General features: G+C 43.5%; 2 protein-coding genes across 2 annotated transcripts; both read right to left on the reverse strand.

Moving 5' to 3' along the window:
* Window positions 1–1481: 1481 nt before the first annotated feature.
* On the reverse strand, window positions 1482–14506 carry cyp4v2a (cytochrome P450, family 4, subfamily V, member 2a). The gene is made up of 11 exons (XM_036933529.2): window positions 14173–14506; window positions 6609–6721; window positions 5804–5889; window positions 5187–5377; window positions 4956–5025; window positions 4521–4647; window positions 4083–4256; window positions 3894–3996; window positions 2685–2819; window positions 2213–2392; window positions 1482–1852 (listed from the first exon to the last, which is right to left on the reverse strand). Exons 1-11 carry the CDS (start codon window positions 14429–14431, stop codon window positions 1683–1685), a joined length of 1608 nt encoding a protein of 535 aa, XP_036789424.2. The 5' UTR covers window positions 14432–14506; the 3' UTR covers window positions 1482–1682.
* Window positions 14507–17250: 2744 nt separating this feature from the next.
* On the reverse strand, window positions 17251–24104 carry tlr3 (toll-like receptor 3; the record flags this gene model as incomplete). Its single annotated transcript, NM_001124578.1, is given in 5 exon segments — window positions 17251–19277; window positions 20275–22127; window positions 22634–22831; window positions 23127–23622; window positions 23974–24104. Coding segments are annotated over 4 exon segments (2742 nt in total). The 5' UTR covers window positions 23589–23622; window positions 23974–24104.
* Window positions 24105–24574: the final 470 nt, after the last annotated feature.

Below are 24574 nucleotides of genomic sequence, written 5' to 3' on the forward strand. Positions count from 1 at the left end.
TATATATATATATATATATATATATATATATATATATATATATACACACACTATGTGTACAAAACAAAGTAACACCTGCTCTTTCCATGAAATAGACTGACCAGATGAATCCAGGTGGAAGCTATGATCCCTTATTGATGTCACTTGTTAAATCCTCTTCAACCAGAGTAGATGAAGTGGAGAAGACCGGTTATAGAAGGATGTCTAAGCCGTGAGACAATTGACATGGATTGTGTACGTGCCATGCAGAAGGTGAAAGCTAGTGCAACTATATTAGGAAGGTGTTCCTAATGTTTTGTGCACTCAGTGTATATATTCCTCTTAATGTTGTACAATCTGTATGTTTGTCCATTGGCCTGGGCTATTGGTTTGCATTCAAGTCCAGGTTGTTTTTATTGCTCTGTTTCACTGTCAGAGTAGCCACTCATTTCAGTCAAGCTTTTTTATCATGTAAACTACATAGAATTGCTTTTTTTTTTTTATATAGCTGATTTTTTTTGTGGAAATCCTAAAAAAAAGAACTCTGCTCAACTGTATGCCACTATGCAAATGTGATTATAGATGCATGGAATGCTTTCCCCCCACCCACTTGAGTTTTTTTATTTCCATTATAATAAATCATTCCATGCATTTTATAATGCGATTTATAGGGGATTTCAACTCAAAACATTCTTCCCAAGGCTATACTTGTCTACCCAGACTCATTCATGTTTGCAAGAAAAAGTTGTCTATCCTTTCTTTTGTGAAAAAGATCAAAACCGATTTTGTACGATATCGGGCCTGTTCATTACCATGCTCCTTCCCTGACTTTAGCGTCGAGGACCTGGCATTATGATATTAAAAGGTGACATAGTTCGGCAAGGTTATAATTCAAATCCCCAAAGTAACAAATAAATGCACAAATAAAAATACTCTTATTAAAATATACTATCCAAAGAACAGCTTTGATGTTGGTGAAAATGTTGACATGTTAAAGTAGCAACACATTTTCAAGTTAATAACACATGCCTTATAAATGAAGGTTGTGGTAAAGTGTTATCGGATAGGATAAGTATTCTTGGTAGTATAATTATGTGTTAATATGGTCTGTACCTCAGAAGCAGTGGAGGCTGGTGCGAGGAGCTATAGGAGGAAGGGCTCGTTGTAATGGCTGGAGTAGATTAAATGGAACGGTATCAAACACAAAACTATGGAAACCACCTTTTGACTCTGCTCCATGTATTCCCTTCCAGCCATTACAATGAGCCCGTCCTCCTATAGCTCCTCCCACCAGCCTCCAATAATAAAATAAAAATACCTATCTGAAGTCAATGTTGGGACAATAAATGTTCCCCTAGTTTTCCACTCGTATTTTTCACCTGGAATCTCAAACAATTTTGGATATCAGAAACCTGTTTATGACGATTACAAGAACTTTCTGCGAGTTTTGCAGTCTCGAGTTTTTGATTTTCCTGTTATACAGAGAGAACACAAATGCAATGTAAGCCTATGGGGTAAGGGTTTTATTCGGCCTTGTTTAAATACTTTAAGAATGTTTCCTTTCTTCCTGCCTGGATAGTTAACCTACAGTATTGTGCTATAACTATTTACTTATACCTATCAATTAGTGTTAGATCAGCGATTACTCCCGAGGGAGGAAGGAATGGTCTGTTTTAAAGTATTCAAACAGTTCCCTAGATTATCTAGTGCTGCTGCTTCCTCTTCTCAAGTTTGATCCAGATGCCTTTCTCGGGGCGCAGTATGAGCTCCCCTAGTGGACGGAGGTCCTCGCGCTTCTGACACGCCTCCACGTTGAAGTAGCGCAAGATGGACGCCAGGATCACCTTCTCCTCCATCACGGCAAATCGCTGACCTGAGGGTAGGGATGTAAACCAAAGCATGTGAGGATGACATCTTTCATCGGACACACTTTTAATCGTCCATTTTGTTTTCACTATTTCAAATGCCTTATCGTCTTCAACCTTAATCTGTAACCCTTATTAAAGTGGCGAGAGCATGTGAGGATGACAACCTCATCGGACACACGTATAGAGGCCCACTGTCGTAAAAAGTCTTATGTTCCAAGCTGGTAAAAGATAGCCTGAGATTGGTAAATACGAGTGATGTTCTACAACAAGGTGACAAATCTTATGTCGTTGATTCTCAAATGTTCTAAAATGTTTGTACTATAAGCGCTATTTAGTTGAATGTCTTGATTGTTTCCTGTTCTCACCGATGCAGTTGCGGAGTCCAGCAGAGAAGGGGATGAAGGCATAAGGATGTCTCCCAACGCAGTTTTCCGGCATGAAGCGTTCCGGGCGGAACTCTTCAGGCTGGGGGAAGTGGCGCGGGTCGCGGTGAAGGGAGTAGGGCATGATGATGGCATTGGCACCTTTGGGAACCTTGAAACCATCTACAGGCGCAAACATGTGAAACAAGTTAGGTTATTAGGTCCACAAAATGTACACGTGAATAAATTAACTAATTAACACAACCACAAAAAAAGAACTAAACAAGATGACTGGAATGGAAAGGCGCTGGTTAAACCAGGGTCGTAGGTTCATCTTCCACATGGCACAGGCCACCCATTGTGAATATGTACATTAATTAGTATGAATTAAAAGTAGTGTATGGCTAAATCCTGTAAATGTAAATCAGTTAGAAAATGAATGACAGCCTGAAATAAATGTTAATGTGTCACTCACTGATGTGGCAGTCTTCACAGATGCTGCGGGCGAAGAAGGGGACAGAGGGGAACAGGCGCAGGGACTCTTTGATGACACACTCCAGGTAGTGCAGCTTCTTCAGATCCTCTGTGTTTATTGGCCGGTCGGACACACCTGAGCACGGGGGGGGGGGGGGGGGGGGATACAAGACTGCAGGTTACATCCCATTATATATGTTCCGTGGTGATGGGGCCTGCATCTACTGTCAAAGAGATACTCGTCATGGTAATATTGGAATGCTCGTTTGGATGCCAGGTCTGCCATGGCAGGGGTGGAAGGCATTCCAAAAACGCTTCACAAATCAGGCTATTACTGTATACAACAGCCAATTTTGATATGCCACAGAACCTAATTCAGTTCATTAAATACATTTTGCTTTGGTGAGACTTTCCACACTTTCCCACTGTGATTGAACTCGCTTTGACCTGTGAGAGAAGGATTTGATTTGAATCATGTGATAAGAGAAGCGAGTATAGTGACGGGAGACTATGGGATTAGAATTACCAAGTACTTCCTGCAGAACCTATGGTCTAGCAGTAATGCGTCCATCTTCTCTAAATACTTCTCCGAGATCAGGGTTCAATCCCAGCATCTTCTCATTCTGACTGTCTCTCCCACTTACCAGTCACCATTGTCTAAATCAAGTGCAATAAAACTCATTCCACTGAGGGCCGAGTGGCTGTGGGGTTTTCACTCCGCCTTGTACTTGATTGATGAGGAACTCCCCATACTGTACCTGGCTGTCTATGGCTTAACTGAAAGGAAAAAAAACTAAAACCTGCAGAAACTAGGCCCTCCATGGAATGCGTTTGACTCTACTGCATACATAATATGATGATAGAACCATGCAAGAAAATGTTGGATTCTGTTGTTTTTTTTAACTTAAAATGGCCCCAAATAAGCAAATGTAAAATATTATTTAGGAGTGTTTTTTAAGTGTCATTTTAGGATTTTTTTGCCGTATGGCAACACTGCGACAACGGTAAAAATATCTATATTTTTTTTTACCCTAAAAAAACTATTGATAACATACCATTTTTTATTTTCTTATATAAATGAGGTGTTTGAATCATAATTTGATTGTTTTTATTCCTTCACAGTATCATATTTATTTTGTTCTTGTAAAAATAATATACTCTGGCCATATTTATTTTTAAGTAAATAAGATTAAAAAGAGGGTTGGATTACCGAACACCTCCTGAAGTTCTTGTTGAACCTTCCTCTGAACCTCTGGATGGGAGCCCAGCAGGTGAATGGCCCAATTCATGGCTGCGGCTGTAGTGTCATGACCCTGTAAGACGGGGACAATAAAAACACCAATGATAAATCTGGAACACATTCTACATGGAGAATGTGATAGTGGTTTTGACCTCTGACCCTGAACATGAAGGTGTCCACTTCCTCCTGGATGTCCTGGTGGGTGAGCTTGTTGCCCTCCTCGTCCGTGGTCTTCAGCAACATGTCCAGGAAGGCCCGCCTCTTCCTCATTCCCTGGTCCGATTCGCTGTCCGACTCGATGTAGGCGATGTATTCCGCCCTCTCGTAGATGACCTGGGGTGTTTTCAGTGAAAACATTTGACGTGTTTCTGAACATTGCAGATAGAAATGTAATGAATAGAGCTGACAGGACTTCTTATTCTATCGTATAGACAATCATTGATGTTCTACACAATGCATTTCTATCTGAACATTCTGTAATGGTCATCCTTCTGAACAGGCCCTTGGCTGGATGAATGGGGTCTGATGGATGACAGCATATTTCCCTGGGTGCAGCTAAATAGTCAAAAGCCCCTTTTTGATTGGCTGATGACTCACATTGGAGGTGAAGGAGTGGAGGACCTTGAGGCTCCTGTTGTGCTCCCAGCCCTCGCCAAAGTAGTTGTAAAACAAGTCAGGCCAGAACCACGGCATCCTCTGTCGCCGTGTGATGATGTCACTCATCCTGGGCACAGTAGGAGGGATGCAAGGTAGAGTAAATTATGTTCATTTGATGCAATTTGATTCCCCTCTATTACATTTTCTGCAATTAATATTATCCCCAAACGTCTGATTATTTGAAACACTTACAGAGTATAACATGTGTGGTACAAGATGGCTACAACTTGCAACCAACTACCAACAGTGCAGACAGAAGGAGAGAGAGAGAGATATGCAGGGACAGGGAGCAATGGTTGGCTGTCAATGCCCTCTACTCCAAAACAAAACCGGGCATGACAACATCTGTCTGTTGCATTCAGGACGAGGACTCACTTGTACACACATTGGACATACTCTGAGTCATAGTTACTCTGAGCGTAGATTTTCTTCCCCATTGCAGTCTCTGAAAGGAAAATCATATGCAGAGATATTTATTGCAAGATTGGTAGCAATTTTTATATATATTTTTAGTTGATTTGAAATGGCCACAAGAATGTGAAATCTTTTTAACCCACTGAGCCTTTGGACCCGCTAGAACCACCCCACATCCAGACCCGGACTCACCACAGATGATGTCGAGAGCACAGAGGGTGATGTGGTTGAAGCAGTTGAAGGGGCCCTTGCCTGCCTCCTTGTCCAGCTTCTCCACCAGCACCTCGGCCTGCTCGTTCATCACCTCTAGGAACTCCGTCAGGATGGAGAAGTGGAAGGTGGGGGTGAGCAACTTCCGCCGCCGCCGCCACTTGTCCCCCGTGCTGGGGAGAGGGCGGTGGGGAGAGAGGTAGGATGGGGGGGGGGGGGGGGGAATAGAGGAAGAGAGAGACAGAGGGGGACAGAGAGAGAGGGTGACAAAGAAAGAGTGAGACAGACAGACAAATAAAGAGAGGGGGAGCAGGGAGAGGGAGATGCAGAACAAGTGACACAGAGAGAGACCGTGTGAGAGAGAGACAAACGATGGAGTTCAGAAAATATGGAGGGAATGTGTTGACTGGAAAGTATTGACGGTTCTCAGAATGTATTGTTCTTTGTCATAAAATAAGGAAGTGTTTTCCCAAGACTTGTCAAAGGCTTATCTAAGAATTCCACGTTCCTATCTTGCGTTATAATACATATTTTCTGTTGTCTCAAATGCATATGTACATTTGATCTTTCTCAAATGCGATCTGTTTTGAAACACCCACCTGGTTAGTAGACCAGTGCCGAGCCAAGGGTGCAGGAACTTGTAAGCATAGGCCTTGTCCATATGAACAGGGTTGTTAAGAACCGTCTACAGAATCGAAAAGAATAAATAAAATCAAATAGACAATCAAACAGAAAATAGAATATGGTTGGCCGGATGTCTTTCTCTGAGGGAATGTTGGTCATTGGCATGGCATCATCAACAGACAGTTAACAGCAAATACAAAAAAATTAAAACCCCAAGTACATCAAAATAATTGTTAAAGTTAATTATTTTTGCTTTAGTAAATTATGATTTTATGGAAAATTCAACACTTCCTCTAGTATAGCCACGCTATTGTTTTTTACTGCTGATCAGTAATTTTTGTTATCCTTCTCTTACTTTTTTGGGGGTATTTTCTTAAAACTGCATTGTTGGTTAAGGGCTTGTAAGTAAGCATTTCATTGTAAGGTTGTATTCGGCGCATGTGACAAATACGTTGATTTTGATTTAGTATTCAATACAGTCTGTGTTTGCATTGGTACGCTTAAACCGAAAACAGCAGGCCAGAATGGGTTTTGATATTTGATAGCAGTAACCATATATCGGTTGTCAGGCTACCTGTATGTGGTGTAATTACTAACTTATTTATGGAGAGTAGATTTCCATCTCCGGAGTGAAACGATGTAGTGTTCAGTAGACAGAAATGTTGAGGTTTCAAAACAAGTGTGACAACTTGTATGTGTCACCCTATTTAAACATTTTGCAAAACATTCAGGTGTTATGCATCAAGTTGATTCAAGTCAATTCTTTGATTAATAGCCTACCTCAATGGTTTCTGCATGGAACAGAACGAGGAAGGGTACTGGTCCGATCCAAATCTTCAACAGTGGGGAGTCCCTGAACTGCTCTGTGTAGCCAATGACTTGACGGAAGAAATCTGAAGCCAAAGAAAGAGAACTCTGAAGTCATTCACTAGTTCATGCTTCTGACTGAGGTAATAGTAGATGCATACAGTTGAAGTCGGAAGTTTAAATACACTTAGGTTGGAGTCATTAAAAATCGTTTTTCAACCACTCCACAAATTTCTTGTTAACAAACTATAGTTTTGGCAAGTCGGTTGGGACATCTACTTTGTGCATGACACAAGTAATTTTTCCCAACAATTGTTTACAGACAGAATATTTCTCTTATAATTCACTCTATCACAATTCCAGTGAGTCAGAAGTTTACATAGACTAAGTTGACTGTGCCTTAAAACAACTTGGAAAATTCCAGAAAATGATGTCATGGCTTTAGAAGGTTCTGATAGGCTAATTGACATCATTTGAGTAAATTGGAGGTGTACCTGTGGATGTATTTCAAGGCCTACCTTCAAACTCAGTGCCTCTTTGCTTGACATCATGGGAAAAAAAATAATAATAATTGTAGATCTCCACAAGTCTGGTTCATCATTGGGAGCAATTTCCAAATGCCTGAAGGTACCACGTTTGTTTGAATGTTAAATGACGAGACAGAGGCATTGATGCGAGTAACCAGTCTTGTTCAGTACATGACAACACATCCGGGTATCTCAAGCACCCCGGTAAAACACAAGAGTTGCAGTAATGAACATTTACCAACAGATGGCATCACTGTGCCATCTTACACCCATAACATCTTCCATTTAATAAAATAGGACAGGAGGTGTCAATTCACTAACAAAACAAACCTAGTAACAATTTCCAACATGAACAGTTTAGTATTTATTTATTTTATTTTTTTAATTTCCAGGTAACAACAACACATTTTGATATTCTCTTCACTTTTATCTCTGTCAACAATCCCTGATGGGAAACCTACAGATGAAGTATTTTTGGTGGCTGGGACAGACGCCCGCAGCGTGAAAAAACAGGGGGCTTGTGTGCGAGGACTGCGGGTTCCCGCACAGGCGTGTCACCTGAGTGTCTAAGGGGAGAATTGATGGGCGAGGGAGCGGCCGACCTGTGATCCCCTGGCTCTTCGCCCAGTGCCTCAGGCCCCATGTGACTTGCTGGGGTTCTGTCTTTTGTCATACAACCCCTTTGACCATCAGGGTTCTGAGTAGGTGCTGGCTCAGCAATCCGAAGGTCAACCCTGTTACGACAGTACAGTGATCCATTCACTTCGACCAAGTAGGAGCGTGGTGCCACTTTCTGTACACAGGATCCGAGTCTCCAGAGGCCTGTCCGGTCCCCTGGTAGTGGCTTCATTCGCACCGTTTCACCCACCCTGAGCTCAGGTAAGTCTTTTGCCGATTTGTCGTAGATGAACTTGGAGACCTGTCTTCTGTGACGTAGCTTCACCAGCACGTCTGTCACCACACATGGCTCCAGGAGAGTGCTGGCTACTGGCAGAGCTGCTTTTAAGCGCCGTGCCATGAGGCGCTGTGCCGGGCTGCTGTCCATGCCTTCTGTCGGGGTATTGCGCCACTGCAAGATTGCTTTCCAGGCATCTTTGCCCTCTCGCAGAGCCTTTTTGCAGAGGTTCTTTGCGATTTTTACTGCGGACTCTGCCTTCCCATTAGCTTTTGGGTGTCGTGGTGATGAAGTGACGTGCTCGAATTCCCATCCTGCAGCAAATTTTCGGAACTCAACTCCGGAGAAATGGGGTCCATTGTCTGAAATTACCCTATCTGGCTGGCCATAGCGGGCAAACTGAGCCTTGCAGCGTTTGATCGTTGTCTCTGCTGAGAGGTCGGGGAGGAGGTCGATCTCCCAAAAGTCTGAGTAATGATCGACTACCAGCAGAAAGTCTTTGCCACTGTGCTGGAAGAGATCTAGACTTACTATCTGCCAGGGGCAGATCTCTGTTGCTCAATGGCATATTCATTGCAGATTGTGCATTTACTGACATAGTCTTTGATTTCACTCTGCATTCCTGGCCAATACAGTGTGTCACATGCTTGTCTGGAACAGGCCTCACCTCCTATGTGACTTGAGTGCACACGCGCTAACATCTCAGGGCGCAGAGACCGGGGAATAACGACTCTCTGACTCTTGAATATTACTTCGTTTTGAACACTGAGCTCCTCTTTGACTGGCCAATATTCTCTGACGGCTAAAGCAGTTTCTTCCCTGCAGTCGGGCCAGCCCATCAGAATCACAGACCTCAATGCCTGGAGTTGCCCGTCCCTGTCTGTGTGCTGTCTGATTTGTATAAGGCGCTGGTCCGTAACATTAAGGTAGTCAGCCTGGTTGATGTGTTCAACATCCACTTGCTCTGTTTGTAAGCTGCACACTGCATGTTGTTCATGCATGGAGCGTGTGTGAGTGCCTGATGCAGTAGCCCTGCTGAGCGTGTCACTCACATACATCTCTGGCCCTGGCTTATACACCACCTTGAGGTTGTAGTTTTGTAGGGCCAGTAGCATGCTCTGCAGTCGTTTTGGGGCATTCAAGAGAGGCTTGCTGAATATAGCAATAAGGGGCTTGTGATCTCTCTCTGCGGTAATATTGTCGCGCCCGTACAGGTAGTGGTGGAAGCGTTGGCATGCAAACACAATGCTGAGGCACTCCTTCTCTATCTGGGCATAGTTCTGCTCTGTTGGGGTGAGTGCCCTAGAGGCGAATGCCACAGGCTGGCCCTCCTGCATGAGGCAACAGCCAAGTCCATACTGGCTTGAGTCACTCTGAATCGTGACAGGTTTTGACACATTGTAGTATCGCAGTACAGGTGTCTGGGTGACCAGTTGTTTTATTTCCCTCACCGCTGCGTCATGTTTTGGGAGCCAATGCCAGATGGTGTCCTTGTCCATGAGCCTCCTCAATGGCTCACACACTTCAGAGAGCCGCGGTAGGAATTTGGCCAGATAGGTGACGAATCCGACGAAGCGCTGCACTCCCTTCACGTCAGATGGGTGGGGCATTTCCAAGACAGCCTTCACTTTTTCAGGATCCGCCTTCAATCCGGTGGAGGACAAGATGTGCCCATGAAAGCGGACCTCTGGCACTTTAAACTGAAGCTTTTTTATGCTTAGCCTTAGCTTGACCTGTCTGCATCTGACCATCAGGGCCAGCAGCTTGGCGTCATGGTCACATTCTGCCTCCTCATCACTGTCCCCACAGCCCACTACGAGGATGTCATCTGCTATGGGTTCCACGCCACTGAGTCCCATCAACAGCTCATGCTGTTTCTGCTGATACACCTCTGGAGCCACGGAGACACCAAATGGAAGCTTCAACCACCTCTTCCTGCCCCAGGGTGTTCAAAAGGTGGTCATGTAGCTGCTGGGCTCGTCGAGCTTGCACTGCAGGAAGGCATCTCTGGCATCCACGAGCGTGAAGACTCTGGCCTTTGGGAGCTTGTAAAGAACATCCTCCAACGTGGGCATAATGTAATGTGAACGTCGCAGAGCCCGGTTTAGGTGTTTAGGATCACTGCATATCCGTAGCTTGTCTGGTTTCTTGACGATAACCATATTACTTATCCAGTCCGTAGGCTCGGTGACGGATATGATGTGGCCATCTGCTTCGTATTTGTCAAGCTGAGCCTTCGCAGCTGCTTTCATGGCCACTGGTACATTGCGGGGTGCACACTGGACAGGCTGGATTGCTGCGTCCAACTCAAAGTGGACTTCCCCAGGAACTGACTCGACCGGTGCGTTGAAGACATCATGGTACTTGCTTAGGAGTGTCTCCTTGCTCAGGGGCCCAGCCTGGACTTTGTCTATAATGTTAAGATCAGCTGGGATGGTGAAGTTAATAAGTCCAAGGCGCTCGCATGTAGAACCTGACAGTAATGGCTGTTGACTAGCCTCAACTATTTCAAACTCAAGGGTGTATTTCTGGCCACGTAAAACACACTCTGTCACAAACAGGCCTAAAGAGGTCATGAACTGGCCTGAATACAGTTTCAGCTTGGTGCTACTCTGTGTGAGTTTGTCTCTGGGCGCGAGCCTCCTTTTGTCTTTAAGGCTCATAACGTTGCATGTGGCCCCTGAATCTAGCTGGCAGAGGCATTGATGCGAGTAACCAGTCTTGTTCAGTACATGACAACACATCCGGGTATCTCAAGCACCCCGGTAAAACACAAGAGTTGCAGTAATGAACATTTACCAACAGATGGCATCACTGTGCCATCTTACACCCATAACAACGTTCATCTGTACAAACAATAGTACGCAAGTGTAAATACCATTGGACCACGCAGCCGTCACACCGATCAGGAAGAAGACGCGTTCTGTCTCCTAGAGATGAACGTACTTTGGTGCGAAAAGTTCAAATCATTCCCAGAACAACAGCAAAGAACCTTGTGAAGATGCTGGAGGAAACAGGTACAAAAGTATCTATATCCACAGTAAAACGAGTCCAATATCGACATAACCTGAAAGGCCGCTCAGCAAGGAAGAAGCCACTGCTCCCAAACCACCATAAAAAAAGCCAGACTACGGTTTGCAACTGCACATGGGGACAAAGATCATACATTTTGGAGAGATGTCCTCAGGTCTGATGAAACAAAAATAGAACCGTTTGGCCAGAATGACCATCGTTATGTTTGGAGGAACACCATCTCAACCGTGAAGCATGGGGGTGGCAGCATCATGTTGTGGGGGTGCTTTGCTGCAAGAGGGACTGGTGCACTTCACAAAATAGATGGCATCATGAGGTAGGAAAATTATGTGAATATATTGAAACAACATCTCAAGACATCAGTCAGGAAGTTAAAGCTTGGTCGCAAATGGGTCTTCCAAATGGACAATGATCCCAAGCATACTTCCAAAGTTGTGGCAAAATGGCTTAAGGACAACAAAGTCAAGGTATTGGAGTGGCCATCACAAAGCTCTGACCTCAATCCTATAGAAAATATGTGGGCAGAACTGAAAAAAATGTGTGTGAGCAAGGAGGCCTACAAACCTGACTCAGTTACACCATCTCTGTCAGGAGGAATGGGCCAAAATTCACCCAAGTTATTGTGGGAAGCTTGTGGAAGGCTACCCGAAACGTTTGACCCAAGTTAAACAATTGAAATGCAATGCTACCAAATACTAATTGGGTGTATGTAAACTTCTGACCCACTGGGAATGTGAAGAAATAAAAGTTGAAATAAATCATTCTCTCTACTATTATTCTGACATTTTACAAATGGTGATCTTAACTGACTTAAGACAGGGAATTTTTACCTGGATTAAATGTCAGGAATGATGAAAAACTGAGTTTAAATGTATTTGGCTAAGGTGTATGTAAACTTCCAACTTCAACTGTATGTAGGTAGATTGGGAGAGCAATGAATGACTGAATGATTGAGTGAGTGTTCGAAGCTCCCCTCCCTAAACTACTGTCCTCTCGTCTCTCTTCCCTTCTCCTCGGTCCTCTCTTCCCACGTCTCCTCTCCTTGCTCAATTCCGGCGTTGAACTACAGTGCGATCCCTATGAGGGGGTATGTGCCTTCAATCTCTGGTATGGACTTCATCTCCCTCCATTTATACAGGTAACTGCTGAGTAGCTGGTAGGTGACGTAGGTCAGCATTGCAAAGAAGAGGCTCACCCCCAGCAGTTCCAAATTGTAAGCCCCCAAAACAATCACCATCTCTGGGTAGTACGTGGCCTTAACAACCTCGCTGGATGTCTGAAACCTGCTGGCTTCACCTGTCAGGTGGACTTTAATCCTGACCTGTTCCCCAAATGTCCCTGTCATTCCGGCTGCTAGTTATGATGAATGATTAACCAATAGCGAGGGGGTTGACTGTAAACATGGATGTTTATTAAGGGATACTATTTTTGTCATGCACACGCATACACACAGAAACACTTAAATATGCAAACATGGACAAATATTGAATACATTTGTGATGTTTCACTTGGAAATAATAATTTTAGATGTTGCTTACAATGCTGCCCTGCACATTTATAATTCTCTAGAATCTAGATCGATGCTTCCTCTTTATGAAGTTATAGAAGAAGAAAAACCATAGCTTTTTAATAGTAGCTTTTCAAACCATAGCTTTAATAGTTGGTCGCCCATTCCTTGCCCGTAAAGTTGGGCCCTCTAATGTATTGCACAGTCACAAGGTCTAATGCCCCGTATACATCTCATTACTCCATACTTCATTTTCACGCAATCTTGTCCTGCTACTGGACGGAGAGCATAGGGTTTTACAACGCAAGACAAGATGGAGGCTAGTCTCTCGTCAGAGATCGCATTTATTTTGGGAGATTGCAAAATATGACCTTTTCATTCAAGACAGGATAAACATATTGTTTCAGGTGATAATAAAACATGTTTTGTCGAGTTACTTTTTCTCAACTTGTTTCTCTAACTTCTAGCAAGTCACGCTAGAGTACAGATTAGCTAGCTAGCTAGCTAAAAGCAAGACTAGGTTGACTATACTGTAGCTAGCAACTGCCACCTAATAATTATCAAAAACAAGCGTCAGTACCATCACAATAAACTTAAGTGAGAGGCAACAGTCATGTAATATAATTGGTTAACAGTATTTAACATTACTATTAAAATAGTATTCACTTATAGGAGTGGGTAATTGTTTTTACACGTTGCTAGCTATCCCATAAAGCCATCACCGAAAGCCACACATTTTCATATTCTTCTGCGGTTTGGTAATTTCCTGTTCTATTGACAGACTCTGGCTGCGCTAAAGATGACACAAAGTTGAAAAAAAAATAATCGTATGCGGAATCCGTTTCGCAACAAAGCCTTTAAAGCAAGGGGGTGCTGAGATTTCACAGCAGCAACATTGTGCTACCACTCCATTTGCAGACGGTCTCCATTGAAATGAATGACATCCAGCGCAACGCAATAGACTGCTCAGGTATAATGTGAATGAGGCTTACAAGCCTGGTGCACACCAGTTGTGTCAAACTGTATGTGTTCCGGCAGAAGTCCATTCATTCCAATGGGAGGAAAATTCGCACAATTGCGACTCATCTGCCAGACTAGAATGCGAGTGCCTGGCACTGCAGTGCAGTGTTGTATGCATTGGAGTTTTTCCAACTTTTGTGCATTGCTTTGCCGTGCGGTATCAGGAACGGAAGTAGATAAACCACAGAAGTTGCTAATGTGTAGCGTGATCATTGTTGTGATGCGCCTCATGGATTGTGAAGACTGTCACATTTACACGAGTCTCACTCAGTACAGCAACAATACAGACAATATATTGGGTTTATAACAAGTCTCATTTCTAGGACAGATTAACATGATTCACCGTTCAAATGGGATATTTGATTCACAAATCTTTTGAATCAATGGATTTATTTTCTCTCGTGTTAACAAGTACTTCAAGTTATTATGGAAAGGCTGGCATCATTTGTCATTATGGTTAGAACCCAAATGTTAAACTAATAAAAGCAACCCCTCTTCAAAATACCCTTCTCGACTCCTTTCCCCCCCCTCTCCTCATAACCTCTCCTCTCTCACCTCCGGCGTTGGATTTGAACTGCAGTGCGTTCCCTATGAGGGGGTATGTGCCTTCAATCTCTGGTATGGGCTTCATCTCCCTCCATTTATACAGATAACTGCTGAGTAGCTGGTAGGTGGCGTAGGTCAGCATTGAAACGAAGAGGCTCACCCCCAGCAGCCCCAACGTGTAAGCCCCCAAAACTATCGCCATCTCTGGGTAGTACGTGGCCTTAACAACCTCCAAATGAATGTCTGAGACCTGCTGGCTACACTTCATATCAGGTGGACTTTAATCCTGACCTGTTCCCCACTTTTCCCTGATATCCCGGCCTCTAGTTAAGAATGATTAACCAGTAGGGAAGGGGTACGAGGTAAACCTGGATGTTCATCAAGAGATAGTATTTTGTACTGTCATGCACCCACATGTAGTACACAGGACAAATGTATGCACTCGCTATTTGTTGTAAGTTGTTCTGCTAAAGGACTAAAATGTAAAATACAAATGTAAACATGCAGACACAGACAGGTGCACACACACATTTGTTTCATGCGCGCACACACACACACACAGATGATAACTCCCTATCATAACACAGTAACGTTTTAGTCACAGCCAGTTATAAACCAAAACATGGTTAAAACGATCATTTTTATATCATGGATGGTCAGTCCTTGAATCCATAGCTATGTCTATAAAGTTGAGTGGTTACATTTTCCAGCCCAATCAGCTTTTTACCAAAACAGTGGCAGCTTGACCGCTGTTGTTGTTGTATGAACGGCAGATTGCATCTTTAAAGTGGGGGGGGGCTCCAAAATATTTAGGAGTCACACCAGGTCTGAAGAAGTTGCCGTGCAACGAATCTCCATACAGCAACCATGCAGACAATATATTGTGTTAATGAGAACAGCCTAATTTCTAGGACATTTGGGACAAACAGATTAACGTGATTCACCATTCAAATTGGATATTGTGTTCACATATCTTTTGAATCAATGTATTTATTTTTCTTTCTTTAATGCTACAAATGTATTTCCTAAAGATATTATGGATGGCATAATATAAGTCTTCATGGTTAGAATCTTCCCAGTGCTGAATTGATAAAAAAGCACACCCTCTTCAAAATTCTCATTATTCTTATATAGAAAAAAAAGATATACACCTTACCTCTCGCATTACCTTTAAATGACAGAGTACTGCCCAGAAACAGGTAGCTTGGACTTATCCCTGGTATTGGTTTCATCTGGGTCCATCTGTGCAGAGATCTCCTGAGGAACTGCCAGGTGAAGACGCCGGTCAATATGGTCAGGAGTGAGACCAAAACGATCGAACCAATCAGCACCGATATCCACAGTCATCTTGGTTAGTTGGGTGGTGGTCCAATATTGACTCATAAATGTACATTTGCTTCAGAGTCTCATTCTTTCGCAATAGCAGACAAAAGGTTCCGTGTAATTATGGAAAGATATCCAACCACTGACCTTGTAATGCTCCTTGGTCAGTGGTTGGTCAGAAATCGGGTTGGCTACCCCTACGAGTACCCCTGAAGTGAGCCACAATAGCAGGCTACTAATACAGTCAACTTGCTTAGGATGCAGGCCCCCTTGGCAAGCCACAGTGAGATGCCCTTAAAAAAAGGGGTGTTACTTTTGTAGTGAATGAAGGGGGAAGAGCTATGATTGAAGCTTGAAAAAGTATAAAATCGGGAAAAGGGGCCCACTTGCAATCCCCAAAACAAATCGGGTGGGTGTTGGACTTCCAATGAAGGCCTTGGATACTTTGCAATCTAAGGAGGGAGGGGGGTCTGGGCTTGAACTAGCAACCCGGCAGCGTAAGTGTCATTTGGGCCTCTTAAGGTCTTAAGGTCCAGACCTCTTGGAAGGACTTTGTGATATCACACAAGGGAACATTTCATTCTTAGGATATATATTTTTTAAATCAATAGTACATTTCCATACTCTATACCCCGCCAACTCAACTCTGGACCTGGAAGCCAGTTTTACTGGATTTTTTCATTGTTCCCTTCTAATCAGGGACTAATTTAGACCTGGGACACCAGGTGTGCACAATTAATTATCAGGTAGAACAGAAAACCATCAGGCTCCGGATCTCGTGGGGTAAGAGTTGATGACCCCTGCTCTATACTATTTCCAAACATTTCTGACACACATAAAGGACTCTGGCAAGACTAGCCCTTGGTGGCAAGACTAGCTCTTGGTGGGCTAAAAGAGATCCGAATAAATAAGCATAGTCCAATGTGTCCCCCCAAGCATATACAAATAGGGTAATATCACGTAGAGTATAATAAAGAACTGATGAATTACTGGCTGCTTATGAATGAAAATATGATTGTGTAACTAATAACCCACTGGTCAAAAACTGGCTGAATCAATGTTGTTTCCACGTCATTTCGGCCCCAAAAATCTCTTGTAATGATGTTGAATCGATGTGGTAAACTGCTTGGATTTCTATTTTTCCCACCCAACTTTGAACCTAAATCCAATGACATGGTGAATTGTTTTTGTTGATTTGACGTTGACAACTCAACCAATTGTAAATCAAGACTAGATTTTAAAATTGTGTTTGTGCCCAGTGGGAGTGTTCATTATCAATTGAACCAGGGGAGAAGGTCAATCTACCAGCTGTATCTCGGTGCAATTAGCCTGTGAATGAGGTTGTTGCTAATATAAATCCAACACGTGTGAGAAAGGACAGTGTTTATGCCTTTTTCCTCCCTTTCTTAATCCACAAACCCTTGAAGTAATCCTCCTTTCTTTAAAATTAGCAAAGTTGAGTTATTCCTCTCCTTTAAAAAAAAAATTTAAGTTAAGGAATGTTTTAAGTGACCCTTTCAGGGTCCCATAGTTCCTGTGCCGTTGGTTAGAAGTCCATTTTAAGGATGAGGCCAGAAGCTGGCTAGTTTTTGAAATGCTTTTTTATTTTTTAAGTTATTCCTCGAAATAAAAAGAAAACAGGAGAATGTCACATTTAAAACCTAGCTTTTTCTCGACCACTTGAGGGCAGAGGATTTCAGTTCATTTGTTAATTTTTTCACAAAGTTTTGAAGTAAAGACTAATAATACGAATGGCAGAATCCAACAGATGGAAAAAACCCCAGAATGTGTTCAAATATACTTGCAGTTCACTCAAATCAACACTACGTCTCATGCGACGAATACAAAGAGATTTTGGTGGAACCATACTCTATTAAACAAAATTGTAACTTTCAAGTAAGTGTACAAAAGTGCTGAAACAAATATATTTAAATATAGAGTTGTCCCAAACCCCTAACCTGAAATTACCTAATTAAAGCAGTTCCCACAGTGGAAAAACAAGAATATGTAGGTTTGTTAAAGTTCTAAGTTCATCTGACATTTTGGTTATGAAGAGAACATTACATGGTTAATGAGTGCAATAGTGGGTTATTTTACAGTGTAGTTGTAATACTCCTGCTAGCAATACTAAAGTAATGCTGTAAAATAACCCTACTGTAATTGACCATGAAACCACATTTTAAAGCATTTTGTTAAGTCAATGATCTACTCTGTCAGTGATCTGCAAATCACCTTGTAAATAACTACTCATTATGATTTGTAGATCAGTCAACGATCAGCGGCAGCTCTCTGCACAGATGGACCCAGATGAAACCAATCATGGTTTCAATTGACTGATAATTCACTTACAATTGGTGATATGTGTTTTTTCTTACGAAGCTAAATGACGTTAGATAATTTAGCTTGCTAAGAATTTTTTTTATTTCATCAATCATTTAGCTTGGTAAGAAAAAACACATCTTCTATTTGAAAAAATATTTTTCTTATCAATTCCTCAATATTCTAAGATATTTAGGCTTGCTTAGATTTCACCTTTTGCATGTCACTCGGCTACTGAAACAGTACACTTACTTTCTCATTCAGCGGTTAAATGAGACGTGCAATATTGCACACTTTCTAGTGTACACTTCCTTGTATCCTCGACCATTGTTTGAAACCTACAGTATTGTACTTTCAAGTACACTTCCTTAAAATCTTAGCCACTGAATGAAAGCTACAGTAGTGCACACCGCTAACTTGACTCTGAACCATACAATGAGAGCAACAGTTTTGCACACTTTCCACACCCTTGCACTCACTGTCATTATTTAAGAAATATAGCCAAGTATTACATAAACGTAATAATACCGTCGGCAAGCGCAGGGCTCTCCAGAGGGTGGTGTGGTCAGATGTCCTGGAGGGCACACTGCCTGCCCTACAGGACATCTACAGCACCCGGTGTCACAGGAAGGCCAAGAAGATCATCAAGGACCTCAGCCACCTGAGCCACGGCCTGTTCACCCGCTACAGTCTAGAAGGCAGAGACGGTACAGGTGCATCAAAACCGAGAGACTGATAAAACAGCTTCTATCTCCAGGCCTTCGGACTGTTAAACAGTCACCACTAGCCGGCCTCCGCCCAGTATCCTGCTCTGAACTTTAGTCACTGTTACTAGCAGGCTACCACCTGGTACTCTACCCTGCACCTTAGAGTCATTGAACACTGGTTGCTATAATAATGTTACATCCTGTTTGACACACTTCATATGTACAGTATATACTGTATTCTAGTCAAGGCTCATCCAATTGAACTACTGCCGTGCACACCTTTTCTATTCATATAGTGTCCATACACACCATCAAATGCATACAGTATATATTCATATTCCAAACTCTGACATTTCTTTCTTTACATTTTGGGGATTTGTTTGTATTGCTAGGTATTACTGCACTGTTGGAGCTAGAAACATAAGCATTTCACTGAACCTGTGATAACATCTGGAAAATGAGTACGCAACCAATATATTTGATTTGGCTGAAGTAAAATTGTCAGTACACTTCTAAGCATAATGGCATGGAGAAAGTTACTGCACTCGGTTGGTGGTGCCCAGGGCGATGCGGAGCCTCTGGTGGAAGGCGGGCACCCTCTCCCTCTGCAGGGGCCAGTTGAGGAGGCAATTTGGACGAAGCATGCCCCTGCGCAGGAGCAGACAGCGGGACAACTTGTAGTCCTGCACGTCCTCCAGGAAGACCAGCACCACCGAGTCCCGGCTGTCCTCGATCACCTGGTGCAGGGCGTGGTGGGCCATGAACCTGGGGTGGAAAGGGAGAGAATGGTGGGAGGTGAGGGGAGGAGAGTGAAAGGAAATGGGAGGAAGTGGTTTCCAGGGAGAGGAAAGGGGAGAAACGCAGAGAGACAGAAGAGGGCATTTGTCAGAGCGGGCAAATAAAAGAGGCTCAAAGTACCGAAGCATAACAGGAATTACATTTCAGATCTCAATCATATACATGTAACACTTATCCAGAGAGACTTGCAATCAAATCAATCAAAAGGGTGAAACATGAACATAGAATAAAATACAATCAATGAATGGCAACATTTAACACTGGTTTATACTGTACTGTTAGAGCAGCTTTCAAGAACACAGATTAAGCCAATAACCTCAACACTTCAAGGGTTTAGACAGAAACACCTGCCTTGGATCAGTGCTGTGTGATACTTTAAATTTTCATTCTTCACTTAGACATTCTTTGAGCATTATGGTCCATAGCCAAAAAAAAAAGGTAATGAGTTCAGAATAATTGCATTTTACATTTATGTAATTTAGCAGACGCTCATTTCCACAGCGACTTGAGTTGTGGGTGTACTTACATAGTTTACACATTAATAGAATCTTTCGAATTATTATTGAACTGATCGTTTTTTTTCAATGAAGAAATGGTTATCCAGACGCTGAGAGAATTTTCTGTGTAAAATGTTTTTTTTTTACTGCTCGTTTGGGTTTCATATCTTCTTCCAGAATTGCCCAAACTCACTTACCCACTTCACACAGTCTCCACTTCCCCTGTTTGAGTAAAACTTGTTCAGTTCAATTTTAAAACAGAAAAATCATGGTATTATTACTATAATAACACATTAAAACGTCAACATGATTTACTTTCATTTCCTGAAATAGATATCCCTGCAGATTTTCCAACCACTGTCCTTATCAATGTTCTCTTTTCCATGACCAGTGACCACACATGCTCTACCAATGTTTATGTAACGTGAATGTTCGGAAAAAAATATATCTATGTTCATTCTACTTACTGTCGACACATGGAGTCTTCGAGAAGAGTTTCGGTGACCACAAATAGTATTTTCCTGGACCTTCTCATATTCTCCACAATGGACTCCAGTCGCGAATCACCTGGCACTGCATCTCGATCCTGCAGATAAAATGTATACCCCTGTTCGTCCTCTAGAGGGAGCAAGCTTCGTTCCACCCAGGTTTTATCCTTTGCAGCATGAATGACGTACGCGTCGTAGTTGAACTCTCTCCCCTCCCCGGAACTGGCGTCGCTCAATCCGAGCGTACGGTTGATCAGAACGTTCCAGTAGAACTGAATCCTCCAACCCTGGAAGCGCACTAGGAGTGAGGTCACCATTAAAGTCAGGACCGCAGTGCTGGTGAGCACGTAGAGCGCCTGGAATGGTGTCATGTCCTGGCAGGAGAGCCTGTCAAACTCCATGATCGAGCGGTTGTAGTAGGCTTGCGGCGTGTTGCACACATACTCATCCCTGAGGCCCGGCACACTGGCGTTTGTTCCGTTCAGCCACGCCACAAACCACAGGATGCTCTCGCAGGTGCAGTCGAACGGGTTCTTCTCCATGACCAGCTGGCTGAGGTTGGCCAAAGCCGGCCCAAACACTTCCTTCCTCACCGACGTGATTAGATTCTTCTGGAGCCGAAGCACCCGGAGCGACCCCAAGTCGTTGAAGACTGAGTCCCTGAGTTGGTTCAGGATGTTCCCACTGAGGCTGAGCTCTTGAAGGTTGGTTAATCCATGAAGGGCCTCATCGGGGATCTCATCCAGACCGTTGAAGTCCATCTCCAGGGCAACAAGGCTGCGGAGCCCCCTAAGAAACAGCACCGGCCCACCTGGGTTAGCACTCTTCCACAGCCGGGCCAAGTTGTTGTGCTGAAACTTCAGCACCTTCAGATTCTCTAGTCCATCAAGAAGATCAATTTTTATGTTGGCGATGTTGTTGTTGCTGAGGTCCAGGATGGTGAGGTTGGACAGAGGCTTGAACGGAGAGGTATTCATATACAGGGTGCTGGTCAGAGCTCTCCCCAGCATCAGAGTCCTGAGAGCGGGCACATGGACAAACGACATAGGGCTGAGGATGAGCTTCTGGTTGCCGTTAGAGAGGTAGATCTCCTGTAGCTGGCCCAAACCCTGGAACTCTTTCCCCGTCAGGGTCTGGGAGATGGAGTTGTTGCCCAGCAGAAGGGTGGTGAGATTGCCCAGGCTGGAGAAGGCTCCAGGGTCTAGACGGGAGATTGCTGTGCTTGTAAGCTTTAGCATAAGAAGTGGTGAACCTGCGAGGGACACAAAGGTCTGGTTGGTGATGATTTTGAGCGACATGCAGCTGGTCCTACTCAGGTGGAGTTGGCGGAGACTCATCAAACCCGCAAAGGTGAGCACCGAGATGTTTCGAAAGGCAGTATTCTCCATGCTCAGGCTCTCCAGTGCCCTTAGTGGCTGGAAGGAGAAGTCGTCGATAATAGGGTAAGAAGAAGTGCGACTCTTCACCAGCGCCATATTCAGGTTGAGCCGTGTCAGATTCCCCAGCCCGTTGAAAGTGTTCTTAGTCAGGCGCTTGAGGTTGTTCTGCTCCAGAGAAAGAACTTCCAGCATGGACAGCCACTGGAAAGAACCATCCCCGATCTTAGCTATGCTGTTGTGGGATAGATCCAAAGTAGTGAGGTGGGTCTTCCCCAGGCCTTTGAAGGTGGTGTTGTCTAGTGTAACTAGCTGTGTCTTTTGGAGGGAGAGGCTGCGGATCGCTGTCCCAGAAAGCTCTGTGCAGAGTTTAGACGTGAGTGAAGGGCCAAGTTTGCTCCCATTCATGACTAACTCATATATGCTTGCAATGGGCTTCAAGCAATCAGGCTCAAACTGCAAGGGGGGGAAAAAAAACACTGATTAGTTGCTGCACAAGATGCTGCCATAGACTGTAGATACGTTGTCAAACTGGTTCAATCAATGTTGTTTCCATGTAATTTCAACTAAATTACGTTGAACCAACGTGGAATAAATGTTGAATTGTGGCAAGTGAGCTGTGGAGTCTGTGGCAAGTGAGCTGTCGCATTATTACAATCTTTCTTGTGCGGCGTTGAGTGATCCCGTTTTCACTATCATTGTATTTGTCCGGACCCTGCCTTGCTCTGTTCCTCTTTTTCTTAATTTGGCATCAATTAGTTTAATATGAAAATGTTGGTTCAAAATGCCCTAGATGTTAATTTGGTGGCTTTGCACTACGCCTAGAAAATAAGAGAGGAAACACTGAAGGGATCTTGACAACCTAAACAAAAGGTGTGATTGGTTGAGCATGGTGCTTATTCCTGTCAGCAGCTGAGAGCATTAACATCCTTTTATTTCCCATTTCACAGGATCTTTTGTACCTTTGCTAGAGTTGTTAGATTCGACAGGTGGAGGACTCGTAGGGATGAGGAATTACTGAGAAAATAGAAGTCATCCTTTTTGAAGGTTGATATGCTGTTGCTAGACAAGATGAGAGTCACCAGGCTTGGAAGCTGAAGGCGGGTGCCCAAGTTGGCTGTCTTCAGGTCATTTTTGGACACGTCCAGCAGTGTCAGACTCTGGTGAAAAATGGAAAGATATTCTAAGAGGGTTTGAGAGAAAATGTAACTGAGGCAACTGCAATCAAATCATAATTTGCCTATGGTTTAGGCTTGAAAGAGAATAACCCAAATCCATTTCATGGTAAATGAAAGAAAGAAAATAAAATGGTTCCAAAATATTGTCCTGCAGAGTCAAGAGCATCCCCCCCGCTCTCTCAACTGTATCATCATCTAGTACTGTATATCATCATTATCAACACATCCACAACCCCTGCCATCCTTGTCTTCACCATGACACCAGGCAGATCCCTACCTGTAAGGCAGCAAAGGGCTCTCCCCGTAGCTTCAACCTGTTGCCAGCCAGGTTAAGCTCTGTCAGATTGGTGCAGTTGCTCAGGTCCTTCTCCCTCAGCCAATGTACCTCGTTGTGCTGTACGGTCAGTGTCCTCAGCAGGCCCAGGGTCTGACACAGGCTGTCCTCCAGCTTGGTGAGGCTGTTGAAGCCCACATCCAGGTGCACAAGCCCAGGGTAAGTGGCCAGCGATGCTGGGGGTAGCTCCACCAGCCTGTTGTGGGAGACATCCAGGCCGGTGATATTCCAGGGCAGGTTGGGAGGGATCTCCTTGAGGCGGAGGTGGCTGCAGTCCGCCCAGCCGTTTCGCACCTGGCATTCGGATTTCTGACGCTTTTGAGAGGCGTGGCATAGGGTAGGGCCAGTGATGAGGTCACCCAGATTGACAGCCAATAGAATGAGGATTATATCTGGCCAATTCATGGCTTCAGATGGTTTTAACAGCGTTTCATAAAAACTGCAAAAGAAATGGATAGGTATATAGTAAGCAGAGCTATATAAAGAGTCAAATTATTTGTCTATTAATATTTGTGAACAGGTTTGGCAACGTATTTTTGTATGGTGATTTATCATGAGTCATCAGCGACAGAGAGAGAAAACACACATAGCTTCTCCCATATAGTAATACAGTTGCACTATCAGAACCATTGTGTCATCTTGCACACAAGATAATCACAATCTACATTTTCATAAATTGAAACAGTTAAACTGACAACTGCTGAAAAACTCTGCAGAGCAAAATAAACTACACATTGGCTACAGAAACCTATTTCGATTCTAATATTTGAAAGAAGAAAACCGAACATACCAGATGTCGTTTATTGAGACGGAGAGTGTTGCTCGTCAGTCATTTTGAACGTAAAAGTTGCAGAGTTATATACACGGTAAATCCGAGGAAGCATAGAAGGCTTTGAGACATGAACAGCTGCAGAGTGTTGTGGAAGTGAAATGACACGGATCCGCATATCTGTAGCAGTGCCTTGTTCCGTCAGACCACGTGCTGGCCCACAGACAATTTTCAATTTCTTCAAAAACGAAACTGGCAAGGAGTCAAAGTTTGTGGGTACATTTGGATCTTTGGCGGCCACTTTCGGTGTTGGCGGGATGGCATTGGAAAGATGATCCAAACAAATGCAAACCTTTTAAAGGCATCACCTTTGAAAGTTTCTGGTTCATGTCCGGGTCTGTGTAGGTTATGTCAATGTACTTTAATAGACATGCAGTTATCAGTCATAGAAAATATTAATTATGTTTAGAAGATAGTTTTCCATAAATGTGTATTTTTTTTGCTCACTGTTAGGACACTTGAAGTAAGCCTATAGTGAAACATGTGCGTCGCTTTCATTGCCCATACAATTACACAATAGTCTTGTGTAATTTAACTGTCTAGGGGCCACTTTCACAGACTT

Source organism: Oncorhynchus mykiss, chromosome 10 (assembly GCF_057628025.1).
Source record: "Oncorhynchus mykiss isolate SJ-2025 chromosome 10, ASM5762802v1, whole genome shotgun sequence".
Lineage (NCBI taxonomy): Eukaryota > Metazoa > Chordata > Actinopteri > Salmoniformes > Salmonidae > Oncorhynchus > Oncorhynchus mykiss.

What these genes read in the sequence shown, in the direction of transcription:
- cyp4v2a (XM_036933529.2), bottom strand. Translation starts at nt 14,431, where the DNA reads ATGAAGTGTAGCCAGCAGGTCTCAGACATTCATTTGGAGGTTGTTAAG. An exon ending in GTTCAAATCCAACGCCGGAG is followed by an intron (nt 6,722 to 14,172) that starts GTGAGAGAGGAG and finishes CTTTGGCTTCAG; the next exon opens with ATTTCTTCCGTCAAGTCATT. An exon ending in TCCACTCCTTCACCTCCAAT is followed by an intron (nt 4,257 to 4,520) that starts GTGAGTCATCAG and finishes AAAACACCCCAG; the next exon opens with GTCATCTACGAGAGGGCGGA.